The sequence below is a fragment of the Oncorhynchus gorbuscha genome, unplaced genomic scaffold, assembly GCF_021184085.1.
Source record: "Oncorhynchus gorbuscha isolate QuinsamMale2020 ecotype Even-year unplaced genomic scaffold, OgorEven_v1.0 Un_scaffold_1865, whole genome shotgun sequence".
Lineage (NCBI taxonomy): Eukaryota > Metazoa > Chordata > Actinopteri > Salmoniformes > Salmonidae > Oncorhynchus > Oncorhynchus gorbuscha.
Genome location: NW_025746523.1, coordinates 61,352 through 87,064, shown reverse-complemented (window position 1 = coordinate 87,064; position 25,713 = coordinate 61,352). Strand labels below are relative to the sequence as shown.

The following is a 25,713-nucleotide window of genomic DNA, read 5'->3' as shown; positions in this document are numbered from 1 at the left end:
ATGGAGCTAGGTATAAATGATGATGGAGCTAGGTATAAATGATGATGGAGCTAGGTATAAATGATGATGGAGCTAGGTATAAATGATGATGGAGCTAGGTATAAATGATGATGGAGCTAGGTATAAATGATGATGGAGCTAGGTATAAATGATGATGGAGCTAGGTATAAATGATGATGGAGCTAGGTATAAATGATGATGGAGCTAGGTATAAATGATGATGGAGCTAGGTATAAATGATGATGGAGCTAGGTATAAATGATGATGATGATGGAGCTAGGTATAAATGATGATGGAGCTAGGTATAAATGATGATGAGCTAGGTATAAATGATGATGGAGCTAGGTATAAATGATGATGGAGCTAGGTATAAATGATGATGGAGCTAGGTATAAATGATGATGGAGCTAGGTATAAATGATGATGGAGCTAGGTATAAATGATGATGGAGCTAGGTATAAATGATGATGGAGCTAGGTATAAATGATGATGGAGCTAGGTATAAATGATGATGGAGCTAGGTATAAATGATGATGGAGCTAGGTATAAATGATGATGGAGCTAGGTATAAATGATGATGGAGCTAGGTATAAATGATGATGGAGCTAGGTATAAATGATGATGGAGCTAGGTATAAATGATGATGGAGCTAGGTATAAATGATGATGGAGCTAGGTATAAATGATGATGGAGCTAGGTATAAATGATGATGGAGCTAGGTATAAATGATGATGGAGCTAGGTATAAATGATGATGGAGCTAGGTATAAATGATGATGGAGCTAGGTATAAATGATGATGATATAGGTATAAATGATGATGGAGCTAGGTATAAATGATGATGGAGCTAGGTATAAATGATGATGGAGCTAGGTATAAATGATGATGGAGCTAGGTATAAATGATGATGGAGCTAGGTATAAATGATGATGGAGCTAGGTATAAATGATGATGGAGCTAGGTATAAATGATGATGGAGCTAGGTATAAATGATGATGGAGCTAGTATAAATGATGATGGAGCTAGGTATAAATGATGATGTAGCTAGGTATAAATGATGATGGAGCTAGGTATAAATGATGATGGAGCTAGGTATAAATGATGATGGAGCTAGGTATAAATGATGATGGAGCTAGGTATAAATGATGATGGAGCTAGGTATAAATGATGATGGAGCTAGGTATAAATGATGATGGAGCTAGGTATAAATGATGATGGAGCTAGGTATAAATGATGATGGAGCTAGGTATAAATGATGATGGAGCTAGGTATAAATGATGATGGAGCTAGGTATAAATGATGATGGAGCTAGGTATAAATGATGATGGAGCTAGGTATAAATGATGATGGAGCTAGGTATAAATGATGATGGAGCTAGGTATAAATGATGATGGAGCTAGGTATAAATGATGATGGAGCTAGGTATAAATGATGATGGAGCTAGGTATAAATGATGATGGAGCTAGGTATAAATGATGATGGAGCTAGGTATAAATGATGATGGAGCTAGGTATAAATGATGATGGAGCTAGGTATAAATGATGATGGAGCTAGGTATAAATGATGATGGAGCTAGGTATAAATGATGATGGAGCTAGGTATAAATGATGATGGAGCTAGGTATAAATGATGATGGAGCTAGGTATAAATGATGATGGAGCTAGGTATAAATGATGATGGAGCTAGGTATAAATGATGATGTATAAATGCTAGGTATAAATGATGATGGAGCTAGGTATAAATGATGATGGAGCTAGGTATAAATGATGATGGAGCTAGGTATAAATGATGATGGAGCTAGGTATAAATGATGATGGAGGCTAAATGATGAGAGCTAGGTATAAATGATGATGGAGCTAGGTATAAATGATGATGGAGCTAGGTATAAATGATGATGGAGCTAGGTATAAATGATGATGGAGCTAGGTATAAATGATGATGTAGCTAGGTATAAATGATGATGGAGCTAGGTATAAATGATGATGGAGCTAGGTATAAATGATGATGGAGCTAGGTATAAATGATGATGGAGCTAGGTATAAATGATGATGTAGCTAGGTATAAATGATGATGGAGCTAGGTATAAATGATGATGGAGCTAGGTATAAATGATGATGGAGCTAGGTATAAATGATGATGGAGCTAGGTATAAATGATGATGGAGCTAGGTATAAATGATGATGGAGCTAGGTATAAATGGTGATGGAGCTAGGTATAAATGATGATGGAGCTAGGTATAAATGATGATGGAGCTAGGTATAAATGATGATGGAGCTAGGTATAAATGATGATGGAGCTAGGTATAAATGATGATGGAGCTAGGTATAAATGATGATGGAGCTAGGTATAAATGATGATGGAGCTAGGTATAAATGATGATGGAGCTAGGTATAAATGATGATGGAGCTAGGTATAAATGATGATGGAGCTAGGTATAAATGATGATGGAGCTAGGTGTAAATGATGATGGAGCTAGGTATAAATGATGATGGAGCTAGGTATAAATGATGATGGAGCTAGGTATAAATGATGATGGAGCTAGGTATAAATGATGATGGAGCTAGGTATAAATGATGATGGAGCTAGGTATAAATGATGATGGAGCTAGGTATAAATGATGATGGAGCTAGGTATAAATGATGATGGAGCTAGGTATAAATGGTGATGGAGCTAGGTATAAATGATGATGGAGCTAGGTATAAATGGGTATAAATGATGATGGAGCTAGGTATAAATGATGATGGAGCTAGGTATAAATGATGATGGAGCTAGGTATAAATGATGATGGAGCTAGGTATAAATGATGATGGAGCTAGGTATAAATGATGATGGAGCTAGGTATAAATGATGATGTAGCTAGGTATAAATGATGATGGAGCTAGGTATAAATGATGATGGAGCTAGGTATAAATGATGATGGAGCTAGGTATAAATGATGATGGAGCTAGGTATAAATGATGATGGAGCTAGGTATAAATGATGATGGAGCTAGGTATAAATGGGTATAAATGATGATGGAGCTAGGTATAAATGATGATGGAGCTAGGTATAAATGATGATGGAGCTAGGTATAAATGATGATGGAGCTAGGTATAAATGATGATGGAGCTAGGTATAAATGATGATGGAGCTAGGTATAAAATGATGAGGTATAAATGATGATGGAGCTAGGTATAAATGATGATGGAGCTAGGTATAAAAATGATGATGGAGCTAGGTATAAATGATGATGGAGCTAGGTATAAAAATGGGTATAAATGATGCTAGGTATAAATGATGATGGAGCTAGGTATAAATGATGATGGAGCTAGGTATAAATGATGATGGAGCTAGGTATAAATGATGATGGAGCTAGGTATAAATGATGATGGAGCTAGGTATAAATGATGATGGAGCTAGGTATAAATGATGATGAGCTAGGTATAAATGATGATGGAGCTAGGTATAAATGATGATGGAGCTAGGTATAAATGATGATGGAGCTAGGTATAAATGATGATGGAGCTAGGTATAAATGATGATGGAGCTAGGTATAAATGATGATGGAGCTAGGTATAAATGATGATGGAGCTAGGTATAAATGATGATGGAGCTAGGTATAAATGATGATGGAGCTAGGTATAAATGATGATGGAGAGGTATAAATGATGATGAGCTAGGTATAAATGATGATGGAGCTAGGTATAAATGATGATGGAGCTAGGTATAAATGATGATGATGGTATAAATGATGATAGGTATAAATGATGATGGAGCTAGGTATAAATGATGATGGAGCTAGGTATAAATGATGATGGAGCTAGGTATAAATGATGATGGAGCTAGGTATAAATGATGATGGAGCTAGGTATAAATGATGATGGAGCTAGGTATAAATGATGATGGAGCTAGGTATAAATGATGATGGTATAAATGATGATGTAGCGGTATAAATGATGATGGAGCTAGGTATAAATGATGATGGAGCTAGGTATAAATGATGAGAGCTAGGTATAAATGATGATGGAGCTAAGTATAAATGATGATGGAGCTAGGTATAAATGATGATGGAGCTAGGTATAAATGATGATGGAGCTAGGTATAAATGATGATGGAGCTAGGTATAAATGATGAGCTAGGTATAAATGGAGTATAAATGATGATGGAGCTAGGTATAAATGATGATGGAGCTAGGTAAATGATGATGGAGCTAGGTATAAATGATGATGTAGCTAGGTATAAATATAAATGATGATGGAGCTAGGTATAAATGATGATGGAGCTAGGTATAAATGATGATGGAGCTAGGTATAAATGATGATGTAGCTAGGTATAAATGATGATGTAGCTAGGTATAAATGATGATGGAGCTAGGTATAAATGATGATGGAGCTAGGTATAAATGATGATGGAGCTAGGTATAAATGATGATGGAGCTAGGTATAAATGATGATGGAGCTAGGTATAAATGGGTATAAATGATGATGGAGCTAGGTATAAATGATGATGGAGCTAGGTATAAATGATGATGGAGCTAGGTATAAATGATGATGGAGCTAGGTATAAATGATGATGGAGCTAGGTATAAATGGGTATAAATGATGATGGAGCTAGGTATAAATGATGATGGAGCTAGGTATAAATGATGATGGAGCTAGGTATAAATGATGATGGAGCTAGGTATAAATGATGATGGAGCTAGGTATAAATGATGATGGAGCTAGGTATAAATGATGATGGAGCTAGGTATAAATGATGATGGAGCTAGGTATAAATGATGATGGAGCTAGGTATAAATGATGATGGAGCTAGGTATAAATGATGATGGAGCTAGAGTATAAATGATGATGGAGCTAGGTATAAATGATGATGGAGCTAGGTATAAATGATGATGGAGCTAGGTATAAATGATGATGGAGCTAGGTATAAATGATGATGGAGCTAGGTATAAATGATGATGGAGCTAGGTATAAATGATGATGGAGCTAGGTATAAATGATGATGGAGCTAGGTATAAATGATGATGGAGCTAGGTATAAATGATGATGGAGCTAGGTATAAATGATGATGGAGCTAGGTATAAATGATGATGGAGCTAGGTATAAATGATGATGGAGCTAGGTATAAATGATGATGGAGCTAGGTATAAATGATGATGGAGCTAGGTATAAATGATGATGGAGCTAGGTATAAATGATGATGGAGCTAGGTATAAATGATGATGGAGCTAGGTATAAATGATGATGGAGCTAGGTATAAATGATGATGGAGCTAGGTATAAATGATGATGGAGCTAGGTATAAATGATGATGGAGCTAGGTATAAATGATGATGGAGCTAGGTATAAATGATGATGGAGCTAGGTATAAATGATGATGGAGCTAGGTATAAATGGGTATAAATGATGATGGAGCTAGGTATAAATGATGATGGAGCTAGGTATAAATGATGATGGAGCTAGGTATAAATGATGATGGAGCTAGGTATAAATGATGATGGAGCTAGGTATAAAAATGGGTATAAATGATGATGGAGCTAGGTATAAATGATGATGGAGCTAGGTATAAATGATGATGGAGCTAGGTATAAATGATGATGGAGCTAGGTATAAATGATGATGGAGCTAGGTATAAATGATGATGGAGCTAGGTATAAATGATGATGGAGCTAGGTATAAATGATGATGGAGCTAGGTATAAATGATGATGGAGCTAGGTATAAATGATGATGGAGCTAGGTATAAATGATGATGGAGCTAGGTATAAATGATGATGGAGCTAGGTATAAATGATGATGGAGCTAGGTATAAATGATGATGGAGCTAGGTATAAATGATGATGGAGCTAGGTATAAATGATGATGGAGCTAGGTATAAATGATGATGTAGCTAGGTATAAATGATGATGGAGCTAGGTATAAATGATGATGGAGCTAGGTATAAATGATGGAGCTAGGTATAAATGATGATGGAGCTAGGTATAAATGATGATGGAGCTAGGTATAAATGATGATGGAGCTAGGTATAAATGATGATAGGTATAAATGATGATGGAGCTAGGTATAAATGATGATGGAGCTAGGTATAAATGATGATGGAGCTAGGTATAAATGATGATGGAGCTAGGTATAAAAATGATGATGGAGCTAGGTATAAATGATGATGGAGCTAGGTATAAATGATGATGGAGCTAGGTATAAATGATGATGGAGCTAGGTATAAATGATGATGGAGCTAGGTATAAATGATGATGGAGCTAGGTATAAATGATGATGGAGCTAGGTATAAATGATGATGGAGCTAGGTATAAATGATGATGGATGATGAGGTATAAATGATGATGGAGCTAGGTATAAATGATGATGGAGCTAGGTATAAATGATGATGGAGCTAGGTATAAATGATGATGGAGCTAGGTATAAATGATGATGGAGCTAGGTATAAATGATGATGGAGCTAGGTATAAATGATGATGGAGCTAGGTATAAATGATGATGGAGCTAGGTAAATGAAATAGGTATAAATGATGATGGAGCTAGGTATAAATGATGATGGAGCTAGGTATAAATGATGATGGAGCTAGGTATAAATGATGATGGAGCTAGGTATAAATGATGATGGAGCTAGGTATAAATGATGATGGAGCTAGGTATAAATGATGATGGAGCTAGGTATAAATGATGATGGAGCTAGGTATAAATGATGATGGAGCTAGGTATAAATGATGATGGAGCTAGGTATAAATGATGATGGAGCTAGGTATAAATGATGATGGAGCTAGGTATAAATGTATAAATGATGGAGCTAGGTATAAATGATGATGGAGCTAGGTATAAATGATGATGGAGCTAGGTATAAATGATGATGGAGCTAGGTATAAATGATGATGGAGCTAGGTATAAATGATGATGGAGCTAGGTATAAATGATGATGGAGCTAGGTATAAATGATGATGGAGCTAGGTATAAATGATGATGGAGCTAGTATAAATGATATAAATGATGATGGAGCTAGGTATAAATGATGATGGAGCTAGGTATAAATGATGATGGAGCTAGGTATAAATGATGATGGAGCTAGGTATAAATGATGATGGAGCTAGGTATAAATGATGATGGAGCTAGGTATAAATGATGATGGAGCTAGGTATAAATGATGATGGAGCTAGGTATAAATGATGATGGAGCTAGGTATAAATGATGATGGAGCTAGGTATAAATGATGATAAATGATGATGGAGCTAGGTATAAATGATGATGGAGCTAGGTATAAATGATGATGGAGCTAGGTATAAATGATGATGGAGCTAGGTATAAATGATGATGGAGCTAGGTATAAATGATGATGGAGCTAGGTATAAATAAATGTATAAATGATGATGGAGCTAGGTATAAATGATGATGGAGCTAGGTATAAATGATGATGGAGCTAGGTATAAATGATGATGGAGCTAGGTATAAATGATGATGAGTATAAATAAAAATGATGTAGCTAGGTATAAATGATTGATGAAAGCTAGGTATAAAATGATGATGGAGCTAGGTCCAAATGATGATGGAGCTAGGTATAAATGATCTATGATGGAGCTAGGTGATGATGGAGCTAGGTATAAATGATGAAATGATGATGTAGCTAGGTATAAATGATGATGGAGCTAGGTATAAATGATGATGTCAGCTAGCTAGGTATAAATGATGATGGAGCTAGGTATAAATGATGATGGAGCTAGGTATAAATGATGATGGAGCTAGGTATAAATGATGATGGAGCTAGGTATAAATGATGAACTAGGTATAAATGATGATGGAGCTAGGTATAAATGATGATGGAGCTAGGTATAAATGATGATGGAGCTAGGTATAAATGATGATGGAGCTAGGTATAAATGATGATGGAGCTAGGTATAAATGATGATGGAGCTAGGTATAAATGATGATGGAGCTAGGTATAAATGATGATGGAGCTAGGTATAAATGATGATGGAGCTAGGTATAAATGATGATGGAACTAGGTATAAATGATGATGTAGCTAGGTATAAATGATGATGGAGCTAGCTGTCCATGAAATGATGTATAAATGATGATCCTAGGTATAAATGATGATGGAGCTAGGCCACAGCTAGGTATAAATGATGATGGAGCTTCCTAGGTATAAATGATGATGGAGCTAGGTATAAATGATGATGGAGCTAGGTATAAATGATGATGGAGCTAGGTATAAATGATGATGCTAGGTATAAAAAATGATGATGGAGCTAGGTATAAATGATGATGGACTAGGTATAAATGATGATGGAGCTAGGTATAAATGATGAAGCTAGGTATAAATGATGATGTAGCTAGGTATAAATGATGATGTAGCTAGGTGTAAATGATGTTGGAGCTAGGTATAAATGATGATGGAGATAGGTATAAATGATGATGGAGCTAGGTATAAATGATGATGGAGCTAGGTATTGAGATTTCCAAAAAAGTACTTATTTTTGATAAACATCCTTGTGTCTATTGCAGGTTTCAACAGTGAACAGAGCGGGTATCGTCAGCTACCGTACGCAACTCCTGTGCCAAAAAGCCCCGGCCTCCCGACCACTGCTGTCCAGAACTGAAAGACAGCGCTTCCCAACGTCCGCTACACCAAAGCCAGACTTCTCAAAGAGGCCAAACTCACCGTGGGCAAAAGAGCCTCCTCCAAAGCTCGCCAACCCCTGAAGAACCAACGGCGCTCTGCCAGTGGCAGTGCCCGCCGCCACCCACGCCCACCACACTCCAACTCAGGAAAACACTCAAGTGGCGATGCAAAGACTCCCAACAAACAGAAGGTACAATCCAACAAGGCAGCCGGCAGGTGTTGCCTACAACGAGCCAACGGGAAGCTTCCCCCACGCCGATGTGGCGGTAAGCAGGTACTGCAGGGGCGTGAGGGCGTCAGACACTCCAAGAGACGCCTGGGGCTCCCGGCTGAGGAGAGTCCAACAGAGACACCGGAGTCTTCACCGGAGGTCAAAAAGGTTAGACTGCAGGTCAATGCCCCGGAGACGCGAAGCAGCAGGAAGGTCAATGTCCAGGAGAAGGCTGTGGCGGGGTCCGGCGGCCATCGTGGTAAGGTCACGTCATCCCGACCTTCCTCCTCGAAGCAAAGACCCAAACGAGCCTCCGCTGGCAAGCTGATGTTGACCCGACAAGCACAGCCCATACCCCCTACTGCTAATACTACTACTACTGCTAATACTACACCACCAGCTAAGAACACTACTTCTAAGAAAACTTTCCAGGGCACTTCCAAGAACACTTCCCATGTCACTTCCAAGGGCACTTCCACTAGCTCAGCAGCCAAGGTGAAACCAGGCACCAGCAGCTCAGCTAAACCAGCAGCAGAGCCTAAAGCAGCAGAGAGGCAGCGGGAGAGTGGGGAGAAGAGAGGTGCAGCACCGCCCCCTCCCCCGCCCCTAACCGAGGTGCCAGTGTTCAGACCCAGTCTGGAGGAGTTCCACGATCCTCTGGTGTATGTGGAAGCGGTGCGCGGGCAGGCAGAGAGCTATGGGCTGTGCAGGGTGGCTCCCCCTCAGGACTGGAGGCCAGAGTGCAAGCTGAAAGAGGACATGAGGTTTGTGACCCAGGTGCAGCACATCCATAAGCTGGGTCGGCGCTGGGGGCCCAATGTACTCCGGCTGGCCTGCATCAGGAAACACCTCCAGGCCCAGGGCATCTCCATGGAGGACCCCCCGCTCATAGGTACATTTCTGTAGAACTGATACTTAGTGTGCATCCCAACTGGCACCCTATTTTCTACATAGTACACTACTTTTGACCAGAGCCCTATGGGGGCCCTATGGACCCTGGTCAAAAGTAATGCACTAAATAGGGAAAAGGGTTTCATTTGGGACTAAGACTGTCACTAAGGTTGAATGTCAAAGACATTTAGGGAGCTACAAATAGTTCCTCCACATCCTGTTATAGTACAGTTTCATGTTATTCTAGTACAGTTTCATGTTATTCTAGTACAGTTTCATGTTATTCTAGTACAGTTTCATGTTATTCTAGTACAGTTTAATCTTATTCTAGTACAGTTTCATGTTATTCTAGTACAGTTTCATGTTATTCTAGTACAGTTTCATGTTATTCTAGTACAGCTTCATGTTATTCTAGTACAGTTTAATCTTATTCTAGTACAGTTTAATCTTATTCTAGTACAGTTTCATCTTATTCTAGTACAGTTTCATGTTATTCTAGTACAGTTTCATGTTATTCTAGTACAGTTTCATATTATTCTAGTACAGTTTCATGTTATTCTAACACATATGTCAACTCTACATAGCGTGGCTATCTATCAGGTTGTACAGTTTGACGTTTCCTCTTGTTAATTCAGTGTGCTGCTAAAGGTTTCCTTCTGAGGGAACTATACTATAGTTAAATGGGTTCTCCCAAATTACCTCAGACCCCCTCATCCTAACCTCTGAACCACCTCTCATCCTGCCCATTGGCTGCTGCTGATTGCTCTTATTGTGTTTGTAAGTGAGACCTTGATTCTGACCTTACCTAGTGAGGAAGGATTACAGTTCCTCTGCCAGGTGGCAGCTTTGATGAGATTACACTGGGAGAGATGGGGGTTGTCAGGATCCCCGACCACACACACACACACACACACACACACACACACACACACACACACACACACACACACACACACACACACACACACACACACACACACACACACACACACACACACACACACACACACACGATTAATGTAGCTCACACACAGTCACATACACACACAGTCACATACACACACACACACTGACAACCCCCAGACCAGTAGCAGTGAGTGAGTGAGTGAGTGAGTGAGTGAGTGAGTGAGTGAGTGAGTGAGTGAGTGAGTGAGTGAGTGAGTGAGTGAGTGAGTGAGTGAGTGAGTGAGTGAGTGAGTGAGTGAGTGAGTGAGACAAATGGGGAACGTCTGTAAGGGGATTTTACAGGCAGCAGACACCCATGGTGAGGGAAAGGAGAGGAACGAAGTAGCAGAGATATTACACTCTGTCTGCATCTCAAATGGCACACTATTCCCTATATAGTGCATGACCAGGGCCCATATTAGTTATATAGGGAATAGGGTGCCATTTGGGACACAGACATTCTCTCTCTCAGGCTCCAATACCTACAGGCCTCTGCTTTGTCAGAGTGGGCCTCAACCTCAAACAGGATCATGGCTGTCTAAACCAGGCTGTCCTGGCTAACAGAGCCAAGTGATTCATTCATCAAACATCCACAGCCTCTCATCTAGAACATTTGGCTGTAATTTGTTTGAAAGCTTATTGTAAATGTAAGGAATGTTTCTGCTTTTTCAGAATCCATGTTTATCAGCCCCGTTGGTACTCTCTATATCCTCCCAGATGCATACAGTATATCCATTTTAACCTGTGTTCTTCTATCTTGGTCATGGGCGCCCACAGGGTGTGCATGCTTTCGTTCCAACCCAGCACTAACAGCCCAGTACTAATACACCAAATCAACCAATCATTATTAAGCCATGTGGTTTCACAGAACCAGGATTAAAGAACATTGTTTTAACCTCCTTGTTCTGTGTTCTGTCTCGCCCTCCTTCATTCCCTTCTCTTCCTCCTTATCCTCCCTCTCTTCCTCCTTCACTCCCTCCCAACCTCCTCCCTCCCTCTCTTCCTCCTTCACTCCCTCCCTATCCCTCTCACTCTTCTTCACTCCCTCCCTCCCTCCCTCCCTCCCTCCCTCCCTCCCTCCCTCCCTCCCTCCCTCCCTCCCTCCCTCCCTCCCTCCCTCCCTCCCTCCCTATCCTCCCTTCCTCCCTCTTTCACTCCCTCCCTATCCTCCCTCCCTCCCTCTTTCACTCCCTCCCTATCCTCCCTCCCTCCCTCTTTCACTCCCTCCCTATCCTCCCTCCCTCCCTCCCTCTTTCACTCCCTCCCTATCCTCCCTCCCTCCCTCTTTCACTCCCTCCCTATCCTCCCTCCCTCCCTCTTTCACTCCCTCCCTATCCTCCCTCCCTCCCTCTTTCACTCCCTCCCTCTCACGCTCTTTCACTCCCTCCCTCCCTCTCACGCTCTTTCACTCCTTCCCTCCTCCACTCCCTCCTCTTCCTCCTTATCCTCCCTCTCACCCTCTTTCACTCCCTCCCTAACCTCCCTCCCTCTTTCACTCCCTCCTCTTTCTCCATATCCTCCCCCTCCCTCGCCCCCTATCCTCCCTCTCTCTCTCCTCCACTCCCTCCTCTTCCTCCCACTCCCCCTCCCTCCCTCCCTGCCAGGCGGATGTGAGTTGGACCTGGCCCGGTTCTTTCAGCTCATCAACGACATGGGCGGCATGCAGCAGGTCAGTGACATGAAGAAATGGAATAAGCTAGCCGACCAGCTCCGTATCCCCAAGACTGCACAGGTACGGTACTGCTTCAAGGCTGCATACATGGCACCCCATCCTCTATATAGTAGACTGCTTTTGACCAGGGTCCATAAGACTCTGGCCTACTATATAGGGAATAGGGGGCCATTCGGTACTCAGGCTCTTATGTTGACCATGATGCTGTTCTGTAACAAACAATTCCTTCCGGCATCCGTGTCTTGTAGTGTTTCATCTACACTGAAGTGGGTCATTTTGTTTTTATCCTACTTTTGTATTTGAGATTGACTTCTGATGAAAACCAACAGCCAGCCCAGCTAGCTGCATAGCTAAGTATAGCACTTTGACATTTGATGTTACCACTGCCCTCTCTGTCAACTGTCAACTGCAACGTAATAATATCCTACCACCCGACCACAGGATCGTCTGGCCAAGCTGCAGGAGGCCTATTGTCAGTACCTACTGTCCTACGACTCCCTGGACCCAGCTGAGCGCATCCGCCTGGAGAGGGAGGTGCTGGAGGAGAAGGGGAGGCTGGAGAAGAAGAGAGGGCCCCTGGAGGGCCACTCAGATGACTCCCAACAGAGCCTGCTCCAGCTGCCCCGCTGTGAGCCCAAGAACGGCCTGGTAAACGGGGTGATCCGGAGGAACGGCCTGCCCAGGAACCTGGAGGAAGGAGCGAAAGAGGGGAAGAAACAGGAGAAGGACATGTGGCTGAGGTCCAGCAGGAGGAGACTGTTCTCTCAGGAGAAGAAAGGAGGAAGAGGAGGAGCAGAGGAGGAGAAAGAGTTTCTTAGCGACCAGCACAAGTGTATATACAGGGTAGGTCATGTTAGCCCCTTTCTCTGGCACTGTTCACACTCAGGTTGAACAACTGATGTACAACACATTTGGCACAACAAATGTGATACAACAGACAGTTTTTCTGGACCAAAATAATTACCCAAGCATGGTGGAGGCACTACAACATGCACAATGCTTGTGTAAATATTTGATTGGTTAAGTCTATTGGTTAATGAGCTCTGTGGTAGCTGTGTGTGGGCAGATTGAATACAGTGCAGCACTGTCAATACAGTGTGTATAGCTGTTAGTGCCTGGGGGCAGAACTACAATATCCCTGGTTCAGTTGCTCTCACATCGAATATAGGTCATTGCACATCTGCAAGCACAGAGGCCACACACATGATCAGACACACACGATCACGCACACACACACACACACACACACACACACACACACACACACACACACACACACACACACACACACACACACACACACACACACACACACACACACACACACACACACACACACACACACACACACACACACGATCAGACACACACACACACACACACGATCAGACACACACACACACACGATCAGACACACACACACACACACACACACACACACACACACACACACACACACACACACACACACACACACACACACACACACACACACACACACACACACACACACACACACACACACACACACACACACACACACACACGATCAGACACACACACACACACGATCAGACACACACACACACACGATCAGACACACACACACACACCTCATTTTGACATCACGTCAACTCACGTCAACTTATCACTGCCAGTGTTTATGTCTTGATGCTCCATGATGATCTTCTGTTGCTCACACTTCTCTTATCAGTAGTGTCAGTTCCAGTTCTCCTGTAGTATCAGTTAGTTCTCCTGTAGTATCAGTTAGTTCTCCTGTAGTATCAGTTAGTTCTCCTGTAGTGTCAGTTCCAGTTCTCCTGTAGTATCAGTTAGTTCTCCTGTAGTATCAGTTAGTTCTCCTGTAGTATCAGTTAGTTCGCCTGTATTATCAGTTAGTTCTCCTGTAGTATCAGTTAGTTCTCCTGTAGTGTCAGTTCCAGTTCTCCTGTAGTATCAGTTAGTTCTCCTGTAGTATCAGTTAGTTCTCCTGTAGTATCAGTTAGTTCGCCTGTATTATCAGTTAGTTCTCCGGTAGTATCAGTTAGGTCTCCTGTAGTATCAGTTAGTTCTCCTGTAGTATCAGTTAGTTCTCCTGTAGTATCAGTTAGTTCTCCTGTAGTATCAGTTAGTTCTCCTGTAGTATCAGTTAGTTCTCCTGTAGTATCAGTTTGTTCTCCTGTAGTATCAGTTTGTTCTCCTGTAGTATCAGTTAGTTCTCCTGTAGTATCAGTTAGTTCGCCTGTATTATCAGTTAGTTCTCCTGTAGTATCAGTTAGTTCGCCTGTATTATCAGTTAGTTCTCCTGTAGTATCAGTTAGTTCTCCTGTAGTGTCAGTTCCAGTTCTCCTGTAGTATCAGTTAGTTCTCCTGTAGTATCAGTTAGTTCGCCTGTATTATCAGTTAGTTCTCCTGTAGTATCAGTTAGTTCTCCTGTAGTGTCAGTTCCAGTTCTCCTGTAGTATCAGTTAGTTCTCCTGTAGTATCAGTTAGTTCTCCTGTAGTATCAGTTAGTTCTCCTGTAGTATCAGTTAGTTCTCCTGTAGTATCAGTTAGTTCGCCTGTATTATCAGTTAGTTCTCCTGTAGTATCAGTTAGTTCTCCTGTAGTATCAGTTAGTTCTCCTGTAGTATCAGTTAGTTCTCCTGTAGTATCAGTTAGTTCGCCTGTATTATCAGTTAGTTCTCCTGTAGTATCAGTTAGTTCTCCTGTAGTGTCAGTTCCAGTTCTCCTGTAGTATCAGTTAGTTCTCCTGTAGTATCAGTTAGTTCTCCTGTAGTATCAGTTAGTTCGCCTGTATTATCAGTTAGTTCTCCGGTAGTATCAGTTAGGTCTCCTGTAGTATCAGTTAGTTCTCCTGTAGTATCAGTTAGTTCTCCTGTAGTATCAGTTAGTTCTCCTGTAGTATCAGTTAGTTCTCCTGTAGTATCAGTTAGTTCTCCTGTAGTATCAGTTAGTTCTCCTGTAGTATCAGTTTGTTCTCCTGTAGTATCAGTTAGTTCTCCTGTAGTATCAGTTAGTTCTCCTGTAGTATCAGTTAGTTCTCCTGTAGTATCAGTTAGTTCTCCTGTAGTATCAGTTAGTTCTCCTGTAGTATCAGTTAGTTCTCCTGTAGTATCAGTTAGTTCTCCTGTAGTATCAGTTAGTTCTCCTGTAGTATCAGTTAGTTCTCCTGTAGTATCAGTTAGTTCTCCTGTAGTATCAGTTAGTTCTCCTGTAGTATCAGTTAGTTCTCCTGTAGTATCAGTTAGTTCTCCTGTAGTGTCAGTTCCAGTTCTCCTGTAGTATCAGTTAGTTCTCCTGTAGTATCAGTTAGTTCTCCTGTAGTATCAGTTAGTTCTCCTGTAGTATCAGTTAGTTCTCCTGTAGTATCAGTTAGTTCTCCTGTAGTATCAGTTAGTTCTCCTGTAGTATCAGTTAGTTCTCCTGTAGTGTCAGTTCCAGTTCTCCTGTAGTATCAGTTAGTTCTCCTGTAGTATCAGTTAGTTCTCCTGTAGTATCAGTTAGTTCTCCTGTAGTATCAGTTAGTTCTCCTGTAGTATCAGTTAGTTCTCCTGTAGTGTCAGTTCCAGTTCTCCTGTAGTATCAGTTAGTTCTCCTGTAGTATCAGTTAGTTCTCCTGTAGTATCAGTTAGTTCGCCTGTATTATCAGTTAGTTCTCCGGTAGTATCAGTTAGGTCTCCTGTAGTATCAGTTAGTTCTCCTGTAGTATCAGTTAGTTCTCCTGTAGTATCAGTTAGTTCTCCTGTAGTATCAGTTAGTTCTCCTGTAGTATCAGTTAGTTCTCCTGTAGTATCAGTTAGTTCTCCTGTAGTATCAGTTTGTTCTCCTGTAGTATCAGTTAGTTCTCCTGTAGTATCAGTTAGTTCTCCTGTAGTATCAGTTAGTTCTCCTGTAGTATCAGTTAGTTCTCCTGTAGTATCAGTTAGTTCTCCTGTAGTATCAGTTAGTTCTCCTGTAGTATCAGTTAGTTCTCCTGTAGTATCAGTTAGTTCTCCTGTAGTATCAGTTAGTTCTCCTGTAGTATCAGTTAGTTCTCCTGTAGTATCAGTTAGTTCTCCTGTAGTATCAGTTTGTTCTCCTGTAGTATCAGTTAGTTCTCCTGTAGTATCAGTTAGTTCTCCTGTAGTATCAGTTAGTTCTCCTGTAGTATCAGTTAGTTCTCCTGTAGTATCAGTTAGTTCTCCTGTAGTATCAGTTAGTTCTCCTGTAGTATCAGTTAGTTCTCTGGTAGTATCAGTTTGTTCTCCTGTAGTATCAGTTAGTTCTCCTGTAGTATCAGTTAGTTTGTCATGTTTTGTCATTTATTATCTTGTCTTGTCCCTGTGCTTCCCATTCTATTCGTTTCCCTCTGCTGGTCTTATTAGGTTCTTTCCCTCTTTCTATCCCTCTCTCTCCCCCTCCCTCTCTCACTCTCTCGCTCTCTCTTCTCTCTATCGTTCCGTTCCTGCTCCCAGCTGTTCCTATTCCCCTAATCAATCATTTAGTCTTCCCACACCTGTTCCCGATCCTTTCCCCTGATTAGAGTCCCTATTTCTTCCTTTGTGTTCCGTTCCTGTCCTGTCGGTTCCTTGTCTAGAATTCACCGTGCTGTGTTTGTGTATCGCCCTGTCGTGTCGTGTTTTCCTCAGATGCTGCGTGGTGAGCAGGTGTCTGAGTCTGTCTGGTTCAAGTGCCTTCCCGAGGCAACCTGCTGTTCACCTGCTGTTCAAGATCGAGTCTCCAGTTTGTCCTCGTCATTTCAAGTGAAAGTTGTGTTTTTTGTTTGTATTTACTTTACTGGATTAAAGACTCTGTTTTCGCCAAGTCGCTTTTGGGTCCTCTTTCACCTGCATGACAGAAGGAACCGACCAAGGAATGGACCCAGCGACTTCAGACGCTCGTTACACTGCCGTCGAGATCCAAGGAGCCATGCTCGGCAGACACGAGCAGGAATTGTCTGCTGCTCGCCATGCCGTGGAGAACCTGGCCGCTCAGGTTTCCGACCTCTCTGGACAGTTCCAGAGTCTACGTCTCGTGCCACCTGTTACTTCCTGGCCTGCCGAGCCTCCAGAACCTAGGGTTAATAACCCACCTTGCTACTCCGGGCAGCCCACTGAGTGCCGCTCCTTTCTCACGCAGTGTGAGATTGTGTTCTCTCTCCAACCCAACACATACTCTAGAGAGAGCTCGGGTTGCTTACGTCATTTCACTCCTTACTGGCCGGGCTCGAGAATGGGGCACAGCTATCTGGGAGGCAAGGGCTGATTGCTCTAACAAGTTCCAGAACTTTAAAGAGGAGATGATTCGGGTTTTGACCGTTCAGTTTTTGGTAGGGAGGCTTCTAGGGCCCTGGCTTCCTTATGCCAAGGTGAACGGTCCATAACGGATTATTCTATTGAGTTTCGCACTCTTGCTGCCTCTAGTGAGTGGAACGAGCCGGCGCTGCTCGCTCGTTTTCTGGAGGGACTCCACGCAGTGGTTAAGGATGAGATTCTCTCCCGGGAGGTTCCTTCAGATGTGGACTCTTTGATTGCTCTCGCCATCCGCATAGAACGACGGGTAGATCTTCGTCACCGGGCTCGTGGAAGAGAGCTCGCATCAACGGTGTTTCCCTGCTCCGCATCGCAACCATCTCCCTCCTCTGGCTCAGAGTCTGAGCCCATGCAGCTGGGAGGGATTCGCATCTCGACTAAGGAGAGGGAACGGAGGATCACCAACCGCCTGTGCCTCTATTGCGGAGTTGCTGGACATTTTGTTAATTCATGTCCAGTAAAAGCCAGAGCTCATCTGTAAGCGGAGGGCTACAGGTGAGCGCAACTACTCAAGTCTCTCCATCAAGATCCTGTACTACTTTGTCGGTCCATCTACGCTGGACCGGTTCGGGTGCTACATGTAGTGCCTTGATAGACTCTGGGGCTGAGGGTTGTTTCATGGACGAAGCATGGGTTCAGAAACATGACATTCCTTTCAGAGAGTTAGAGAAGCCTACGCCCATGTTCGCCTTAGATGGTAGTCATCTTCCCAGTATCAGATTTGAGACACTACCTTTAACCCTCACAGTATCTGGTAACCACAGTGAGACTATTTCTTTTTTGATTTTTCGTTCACCGTTTACACCTGTTGTTTTGGGTCATCCCTGGCTAGTATGTCATAATCCTTCTATTAATTGGTCTAGTAATTCTATCCTATCCTGGAACGTTTCTTGTCATGTGAAGTGTTTAATGTCTGCCATCCCTCCCGTTTCTTCTGTCCCTACTTCTCAGGAGGAACCTGGCGATTTGACAGGAGTGCCGGAGGAATATCATGATCTGCGCACGGTCTTCAGTCGGTCCCGAGCCAACTCCCTTCCTCCTCACCGGTCGTATGATTGTAGTATTGATCTCCTTCCGGGGACCACTCCTCCTCGGGGTAGACTATACTCTCTGTCGGCTCCCGAACGTAAGGCTCTCGAGGATTATTTGTCTGTGTCTCTTGACGCCGGTACCATAGTGCCTTCTTCCTCTCTCCGGCCGGGCGGGGTTCTTTTTGTTAAGAAGAAGGACGGTACTCTGCGCCCCTGCGTGGATTATCGAGGGCTGAATGACATAACGGTTAAGAATCGTTATCCGCTTCCCCTTATGTCATCAGCCTTCGAGATTCTGCAGGGAGCCAGGTGCTTTACTAAGTTGGACCTTCGTAACGCTTACCATCTCGTGCGCATCAGAGAGGGGGACGAGTGGAAAACGGCGTTTAACACTCCGTTAGGGCATTTTGAGTACCGGGTTCTGCCGTTTGGTCTCGCCAATGCGCCAGCTGTTTTTCAGGCATTAGTTAATGATGTTCTGAGAGACATGCTGAACATCTTTGTTTTTGTCTATCTTGACGATATCCTGATTTTTTTCTCCGTCACTCGAGATTCATGTTCAGCACGTTCGACGTGTTCTACAGCGCCTTTTAGAGAATTGTCTCTACGTAAAGTCTGAGAAGTGCTCTTTTCATGTCTCCTCCGTTACTTTTCTCGGTTCCGTTATTTCCGCTGAAGGCATTCAGATGGATTCCGCTAAGGTCCAAGCTGTCAGTGATTGGCCCGTTCCAAGGTCACGTGTCGAGTTGCAGCGCTTTTTAGGTTTCGCTAATTTCTATCGGCGTTTCATTCGTAATTTCGGTCAAGTTGCTGCCCCTCTCACAGCTCTTACTTCTGTCAAGACGTGTTTTAAGTGGTCCGGTTCCGCCCAGGGAGCTTTTGATCTTCTAAAAGAACGTTTTACGTCCGCTCCTATCCTCGTTACTCCTGACGTCACTAGACAATTCATTGTCGAGGTTGACGCTTCAGAGGTAGGCGTGGGAGCCATTCTATCCCAGCGCTTCCAGTCTGACGATAAGGTTCATCCTTGCGCTTATTTTTCTCATCGCCTGTCGCCATCTGAGCGCAACTATGATGTGGGTAACCGTGAACTGCTCGCCATCCGCTTAGCCCTAGGCGAATGGCGACAGTGGTTGGAGGGGCGACCGTTCCTTTTGTCGTTTGGACAGACCATAAGAACCTTGAGTACATCCGTTCTGCCAAACGACTTAATGCCCGTCAAGCTCGTTGGGCGTTGTTTTTCGCTCGTTTCGAGTTTGTGATTTCTTACCGTCCGGGTAGCAAGAACACCAAGCCTGATGCCTTATCCCGTCTGTTTAGTTCTTCTGTGGCTTCTACTGATCCCGAGGGATTCTTCCTTATGGGCGTGTTGTCGGGTTAACAGTCTGGGGAATTGAAAGACAGGTTAAGCAAGCACTCACGCACACTGCGTCGCCGCGCGCTTGTCCTAGTAACCTCCTTTTCGTTCCTGTTTCCACTCGTCTGGCTGTTCTTCAGTGGGCTCACTCTGCCAAGTTAGCTGGTCATCCCGGTGTTCGAGGCACTCTTGCGTCTATTCGCCAGCGCTTTTGGTGGCCGACTCAGGAGCGTGACACGCGCCGTTTCGTGGCTGCTTGTTCGGACTGCGCGCAGACTAAGTCGGGTAACTCTCCTCCTGCCGGTCGTCTCAGACCGCTCCCCATTCCTTCTCGACCATGGTCTCACGTCGCCCTAGACTTCATTACCGGTCTGCCTTTGTCTGCGGGGAAGACTGTGATTCTTACGGTTGTCGATAGGTTCTCTAAGGCGGCACATTTCATTCCCCTCGCTAAACTTCCTTCCGCTAAGGAGACGGCACAAATCATTATCGAGAATGTATTCAGAATTCATGGCCTCCCGTTAGACGCCGTTTCAGACAGAGGCCCGCAATTCACGTCACAGTTTTGGAGGAGTTCTGTCGTTTGATTGGTGCGTCCGTCAGTCTCTCTTCCGGGTTTCATCCCCAGTCTAACGGTCAAGCAGAGAGGGCCAATCAGACGATTGGTCGCATACTACGCAGCCTTTCTTTCAGAAACCCTGCGTCTTGGGCAGAACAGCTCCCCTGGGCAGAATACGCTCACAATTCGCTTCCTTCGTCTGCTACCGGGTTATCTCCGTTTCAGAGTAGTCTGGGTTACCAGCCTCCTCTGTTCTCATCCCAGCTTGCCGAGTCCAGCGTTCCCTCCGCTCAAGCGTTTGTCCAACGTTGTGAGCGCACCTGGAGGAGGGTGAGGTCTGCACTTTGCCGTTACAGGGCACAGACTGTGAGAGCCGCCAATAAACGCAGGATTAAGAGTCCAAGGTATTGTTGCGGCCAGAGAGTGTGGCTTTCCACTCGCAACCTTCCTCTTACGACAGCTTCTCGTAAGTTGACTCCGCAGTTCATTGGTCCGTTCCGTGTCTCCCAGGTCGTCAATCCTGTCGCTGTGCGACTGCTTCTTCCGCGACATCTTCGTCGCGTCCATCCTGTCTTCCATGTCTCCTGTGTTAAGCCCTTTCTTCGCACCCCCGTTCGTCTTCCCTCCCCCTCCCGTCCTTGTCGAGCGCACCTATTTACAAGGTACATAAGATCATGGACATGCGTTCTCGGGGACGGGGTCACCAATACTTAGTGGATTGGGAGGGTTACGGTCCTGAGGAGAGGAGTTGGGTTCCGTCTCGGGACGTGCTGGACCGTTCACTCATTGATGATTTCCTCCGTTGCCGCCAGGATTCCTCCTCGAGTGCGCCAGGAGGCGCTCGGTGAGTGGGGGGTACTGTCATGTTTTGTCATTTATTATCTTGTCTTGTCCCTGTGCTTCCCATTCTATTCGTTTCCCTCTGCTGGTCTTATTAGGTTCTTTCCCTCTTTCTATCCCTCTCTCTCCCCCTCCCTCTCTCACTCTCTCGCTCTCTCTTCTCTCTATCGTTCCGTTCCTGCTCCCAGCTGTTCCTATTCCCCTAATCAATCATTTAGTCTTCCCACACCTGTTCCCGATCCTTTCCCCTGATTAGAGTCCCTATTTCTTCCTTTGTGTTCCGTTCCTGTCCTGTCGGTTCCTTGTCTAGAATTCACCGTGCTGTGTTTGTGTATCGCCCTGTCGTGTCGTGTTTTCCTCAGATGCTGCGTGGTGAGCAGGTGTCTGAGTCTGTCTGGTTCAAGTGCCTTCCCGAGGCAACCTGCTGTTCACCTGCTGTTCAAGATCGAGTCTCCAGTTTGTCCTCGTCATTTCAAGTGAAAGTTGTGTTTTTTGTTTGTATTTACTTTACTGGATTAAAGACTCTGTTTTCGCCAAGTCGCTTTTGGGTCCTCTTTCACCTGCATGACATAGTTCTCCTGTAGTATCAGTTAGTTCTCCTGTAGTATCAGTTACTTCTCCTGTAGTATCAGTTAGTTCTCCTGTAGTATCAGTTAGTTCTCCTGTAGTATCAGTTAGTTCTCCTGTAGTATCAGTTAGTTCTCCTGTAGTATCAGTTTGTTCTCCTGTAGTATCAGTTAGTTCTCCTGTAGTATCAGTTAGTTCTCCTGTAGTATCAGTTAGTTCTCCTGTAGTATCAGTTTGTTCTCCTGTAGTATCAGTTTGTTCTCCTGTAGTATCAGTTTGTTCTCCTGTAGTATCAGTTAGTTCTCCTGTAGTATCAGTTAGTTCTCCTGTAGTATCAGTTAGTTCTCCTGTAGTATCAGTTTGTTCTCCTGTAGTATCAGTTAGTTCTCCTGTAGTATCAGTTAGTTCTCCTGTAGTATCAGTTAGTTCTCCTGTAGTATCAGTTAGTTCTCCTGTAGTATCAGTTAGTTCTCCTGTAGTATCAGTTAGTTCTCCTGTAGTATCAGTTAGTTCTCCTGTAGTATCAGTTAGTTCTCCTGTAGTATCAGTTTGTTCTCCTGTAGTATCAGTTAGTTCTCCTGTAGTATCAGTTAGTTCTCCTGTAGTATCAGTTAGTTCTCCTGTAGTATCAGTTAGTTCTCTGGTAGTATCAGTTTGTTCTCCTGTAGTATCAGTTAGTTCTCCTGTAGTATCAGTTAGTTCTCCTGTAGTATCAGTTACTTCTCCTGTAGTATCAGTTACTTCTCCTGTAGTATCAGTTAGTTCTCCTGTAGTATCAGTTAGTTCTCCTGTAGTATCAGTTAGTTCTCCTGTAGTATCAGTTAGTTCTCCTGTAGTATCAGTTAGTTCTCCTGTAGTATCAGTTAGTTCTCCTGTAGTATCAGTTAGTTCTCCTGTAGTATCAGTTAGTTCTCCTGTAGTATCAGTTTGTTCTCCTGTAGTATCAGTTAGTTCTCCTGTAGTATCAGTTAGTTCTCCTGTAGTATCAGTTAGTTCTCCTGTAGTATCAGTTAGTTCTCCTGTAGTATCAGCTAGTTCTTCTGTAGTATCAGTTACTTCTAGCGTTTCATCTCTCAGTTTGACTTCCTACTTTTTAAACCTGGCTCGTAGGGACTATTCTGTCTGTGACTGCCAGCATAGCTGGACCCATATGAAATCAATATATTGGGCCATAGTAAGAAATACAGCAATCTCCTCCATACATGTGGGAAAGCTTACAGTGACTGACTGTAGTCCAACCAACCAGGGATTTTCCTGGCACATTCATACAGGCTCTCTGTCCCTGCCCGGCTGTCTGTCGTGTATCTGAGCCTATGTCCCAAATGGGGCCCAATTCCCTGTCTAGTGCACTACTTTTAACCAGGACCCTTAGGGCTCCGATCGAAAGTAGTACTCTATATAAGGGAATAGTTAGCCAATTGGATAAGGGAATAGGGTGCCATTTGGATAAGGGAATAGGGTGCCATTTGGATAAGGGAATAGGGTGCCATTTGGATAAGGGAATAGGGTGCCATTTGGATAAGGGAATAGGGTGCCATTTGGAAAAGGGAATAGGGTGCCATTTGGATAAGGGAATAGGGTGCCATTTGGAAAAGGGAATAGGGTGCCATTTGGATAAGGGAATAGGGTGCCATTTGGATAAGGGAATAGGGTGCCATTTGGATAAGGGAATAGGGTGCCATTTGGATAAGGGAATAGGGTGCCATTTGGATAAGGGAATAGGGTGCCATTTGGATAAGGGAATAGGGTGCCATTTGGAAAAGGGAATAGGGTGCCATTTGGATAAGGGAATAGGGTGCCATTTGGATAAGGGAATAGGGTGCATTTGGATAAGGGAATAGGGTGCCATTTGGATAAGGGAATAGGGTGCCATTTGGATAAGGGAATAGGGTGCCATTTGGATAAGGGAATAGGGTGCCATTTGGATAAGGGAATAGGGTGCCATTTGGATAAGGGAATAGGGTGCCATTTGGATAAGGGAATAGGGTGCCATTTAGATAAGGGAATAGGGTGCCATTTGGATAAGGGAGTAGGGTGCCATTTGGATAAGGGAATAGGGTGCCATTTGGATAAGGGAATAGGGTGCCATTTGGATAAGGGAATAGGGTGCCATTTGGGAGGCAACCTGAGAAAAGCGTCTGGATGGAAGACTTCCCTTCAGAATGTGCTGAGGCTGCAGCAGCGGGGAGAGGAAGGAAGATGATGTCATGCAGAACAGTGACATCCACATGTATCATTTTTGTCTGGCTGTTCAACTAACTCTCCCATCTGGTTGGCTGTGATAACCGTTATATTGACAGTGGTCTGCGTCCCAAATCACATTCCTATTCCCTTTTCTGATGCCCTACTTTTGACCAGAGCCTGTACAAAAGTAGAATGTCGTTAGGGACGGAGACAGTGTATCAAGGGACATAAAAGACTACTTCCTGTATGGTCTTACTAGTCTCTTTGGTTGTGCTTCTGAGTCATTCGATTGGCAGGATATCAAAACACCTCAGTCCATAAGCTCGTACACTCTTTGTGTTGATGATTTGCTGTGATAATCTTTACATTGACTGTGTATCAGGGAATTTGAAGGGGACCGTAAGGTCTTAGCCCTCTCTTTGTGTTTCTCTATTGCAGGGGAAGTCGGTTTCTCTCACTACGTTCTACAGGACAGCCAGGAATACTATGAACATGTGTTTCAATAAGGAGCCTGGGACGGCTGAGGTGGAGGTAAGGTCTACATATCCCAAACTGTTATATACCTGCTACGTAGGTTGCACTACTTAAGGCCCTATTCAGGTTTCAGAGAAGTTGACTTAACATGGACTTAAATAAAAAAATCAATAAAATTGACTTGTCCATATTTTATAGACATAAATCCATGTTAAGTCTACTTATTTCAAGTCTGAATCGGCCCTTAGTGCACTACTTTTGGTCAGGGCCCTGCTTTTTGGGACGCAAGCCATATAGTCATAATGAATAAGTAGTATATTTCACTGGGACTGTAAGTAGTATAATTCACTGGGACCATAAGTAGTATAATTCACTGGGGCCGTAAGTAGTATAATTCACTGGGACCATAAGTAGTATAATTCACTGGGACCATAAGTAGTATAATTCACTGGGACCATAAGTAGTATAATTCACTGGGACCATAAGTCACTAAGTAGTATAATTCACTGGGACCGTAAGTAGTATAATTCACTGGGACCATAAGTAGTATAATTCACTGGGACCATAAGTAGTATAATTCACTGGGACCATAAGTAGTATAATTCACTGGGACCATAAGTAGTATAATTCACTGGGACCATAAGTAGTATAATTCACTGGGACCATAAGTAGTATAATTCACTGGGACCATAAGTCACTAAGTAGTATAATTCACTGGGACCGTAAGTAGTATAATTCACTGGGACCATAAGTAGTATAATTCACTGGGACCATAAGTAGTATAATTCACTGGGACCATAAGTAGTATAATTCACTGGGACCATAAGTAGTATAATTCACTGGGACCATAAGTAGTATAATTCACTGGGACCATAAGTAGTATAATTCACTGGGACCATAAGTAGTATAATTCACTGGGACCATAAGTAGTATAATTCACTGGGACCATAAGTAGTATAATTCACTGGGACCATAAGTAGTATAATTCACTGGGACCATAAGTAGTATAATTCACTGGGACCATAAGTAGTATAATTCACTGGGACCATAAGTAGTATAATTCACTGGGACCATAAGTAGTAT

General features: G+C 43.3%; 1 protein-coding gene across 1 annotated transcript in view; it reads left to right on the top strand.

Annotated features, from left to right (window-relative positions):
- The window catches only part of LOC124024452 (protein Jumonji-like), a gene marked incomplete at its 5' end in the record, with an annotated part of 59,461 nt that overhangs the window by 16,547 nt on the left and 17,201 nt on the right, over nucleotides 1-25,713 (top strand). Inside the window, 4 exons of the mRNA XM_046338347.1 lie at nucleotides 8,590-9,708; nucleotides 12,257-12,384; nucleotides 12,766-13,167; nucleotides 24,595-24,687. Coding sequence (XP_046194303.1) covers nucleotides 8,590-9,708; nucleotides 12,257-12,384; nucleotides 12,766-13,167; nucleotides 24,595-24,687 — 1,742 coding nt within the window. The remainder of the gene's footprint in view (nucleotides 1-8,589; nucleotides 9,709-12,256; nucleotides 12,385-12,765; nucleotides 13,168-24,594; nucleotides 24,688-25,713) is intronic.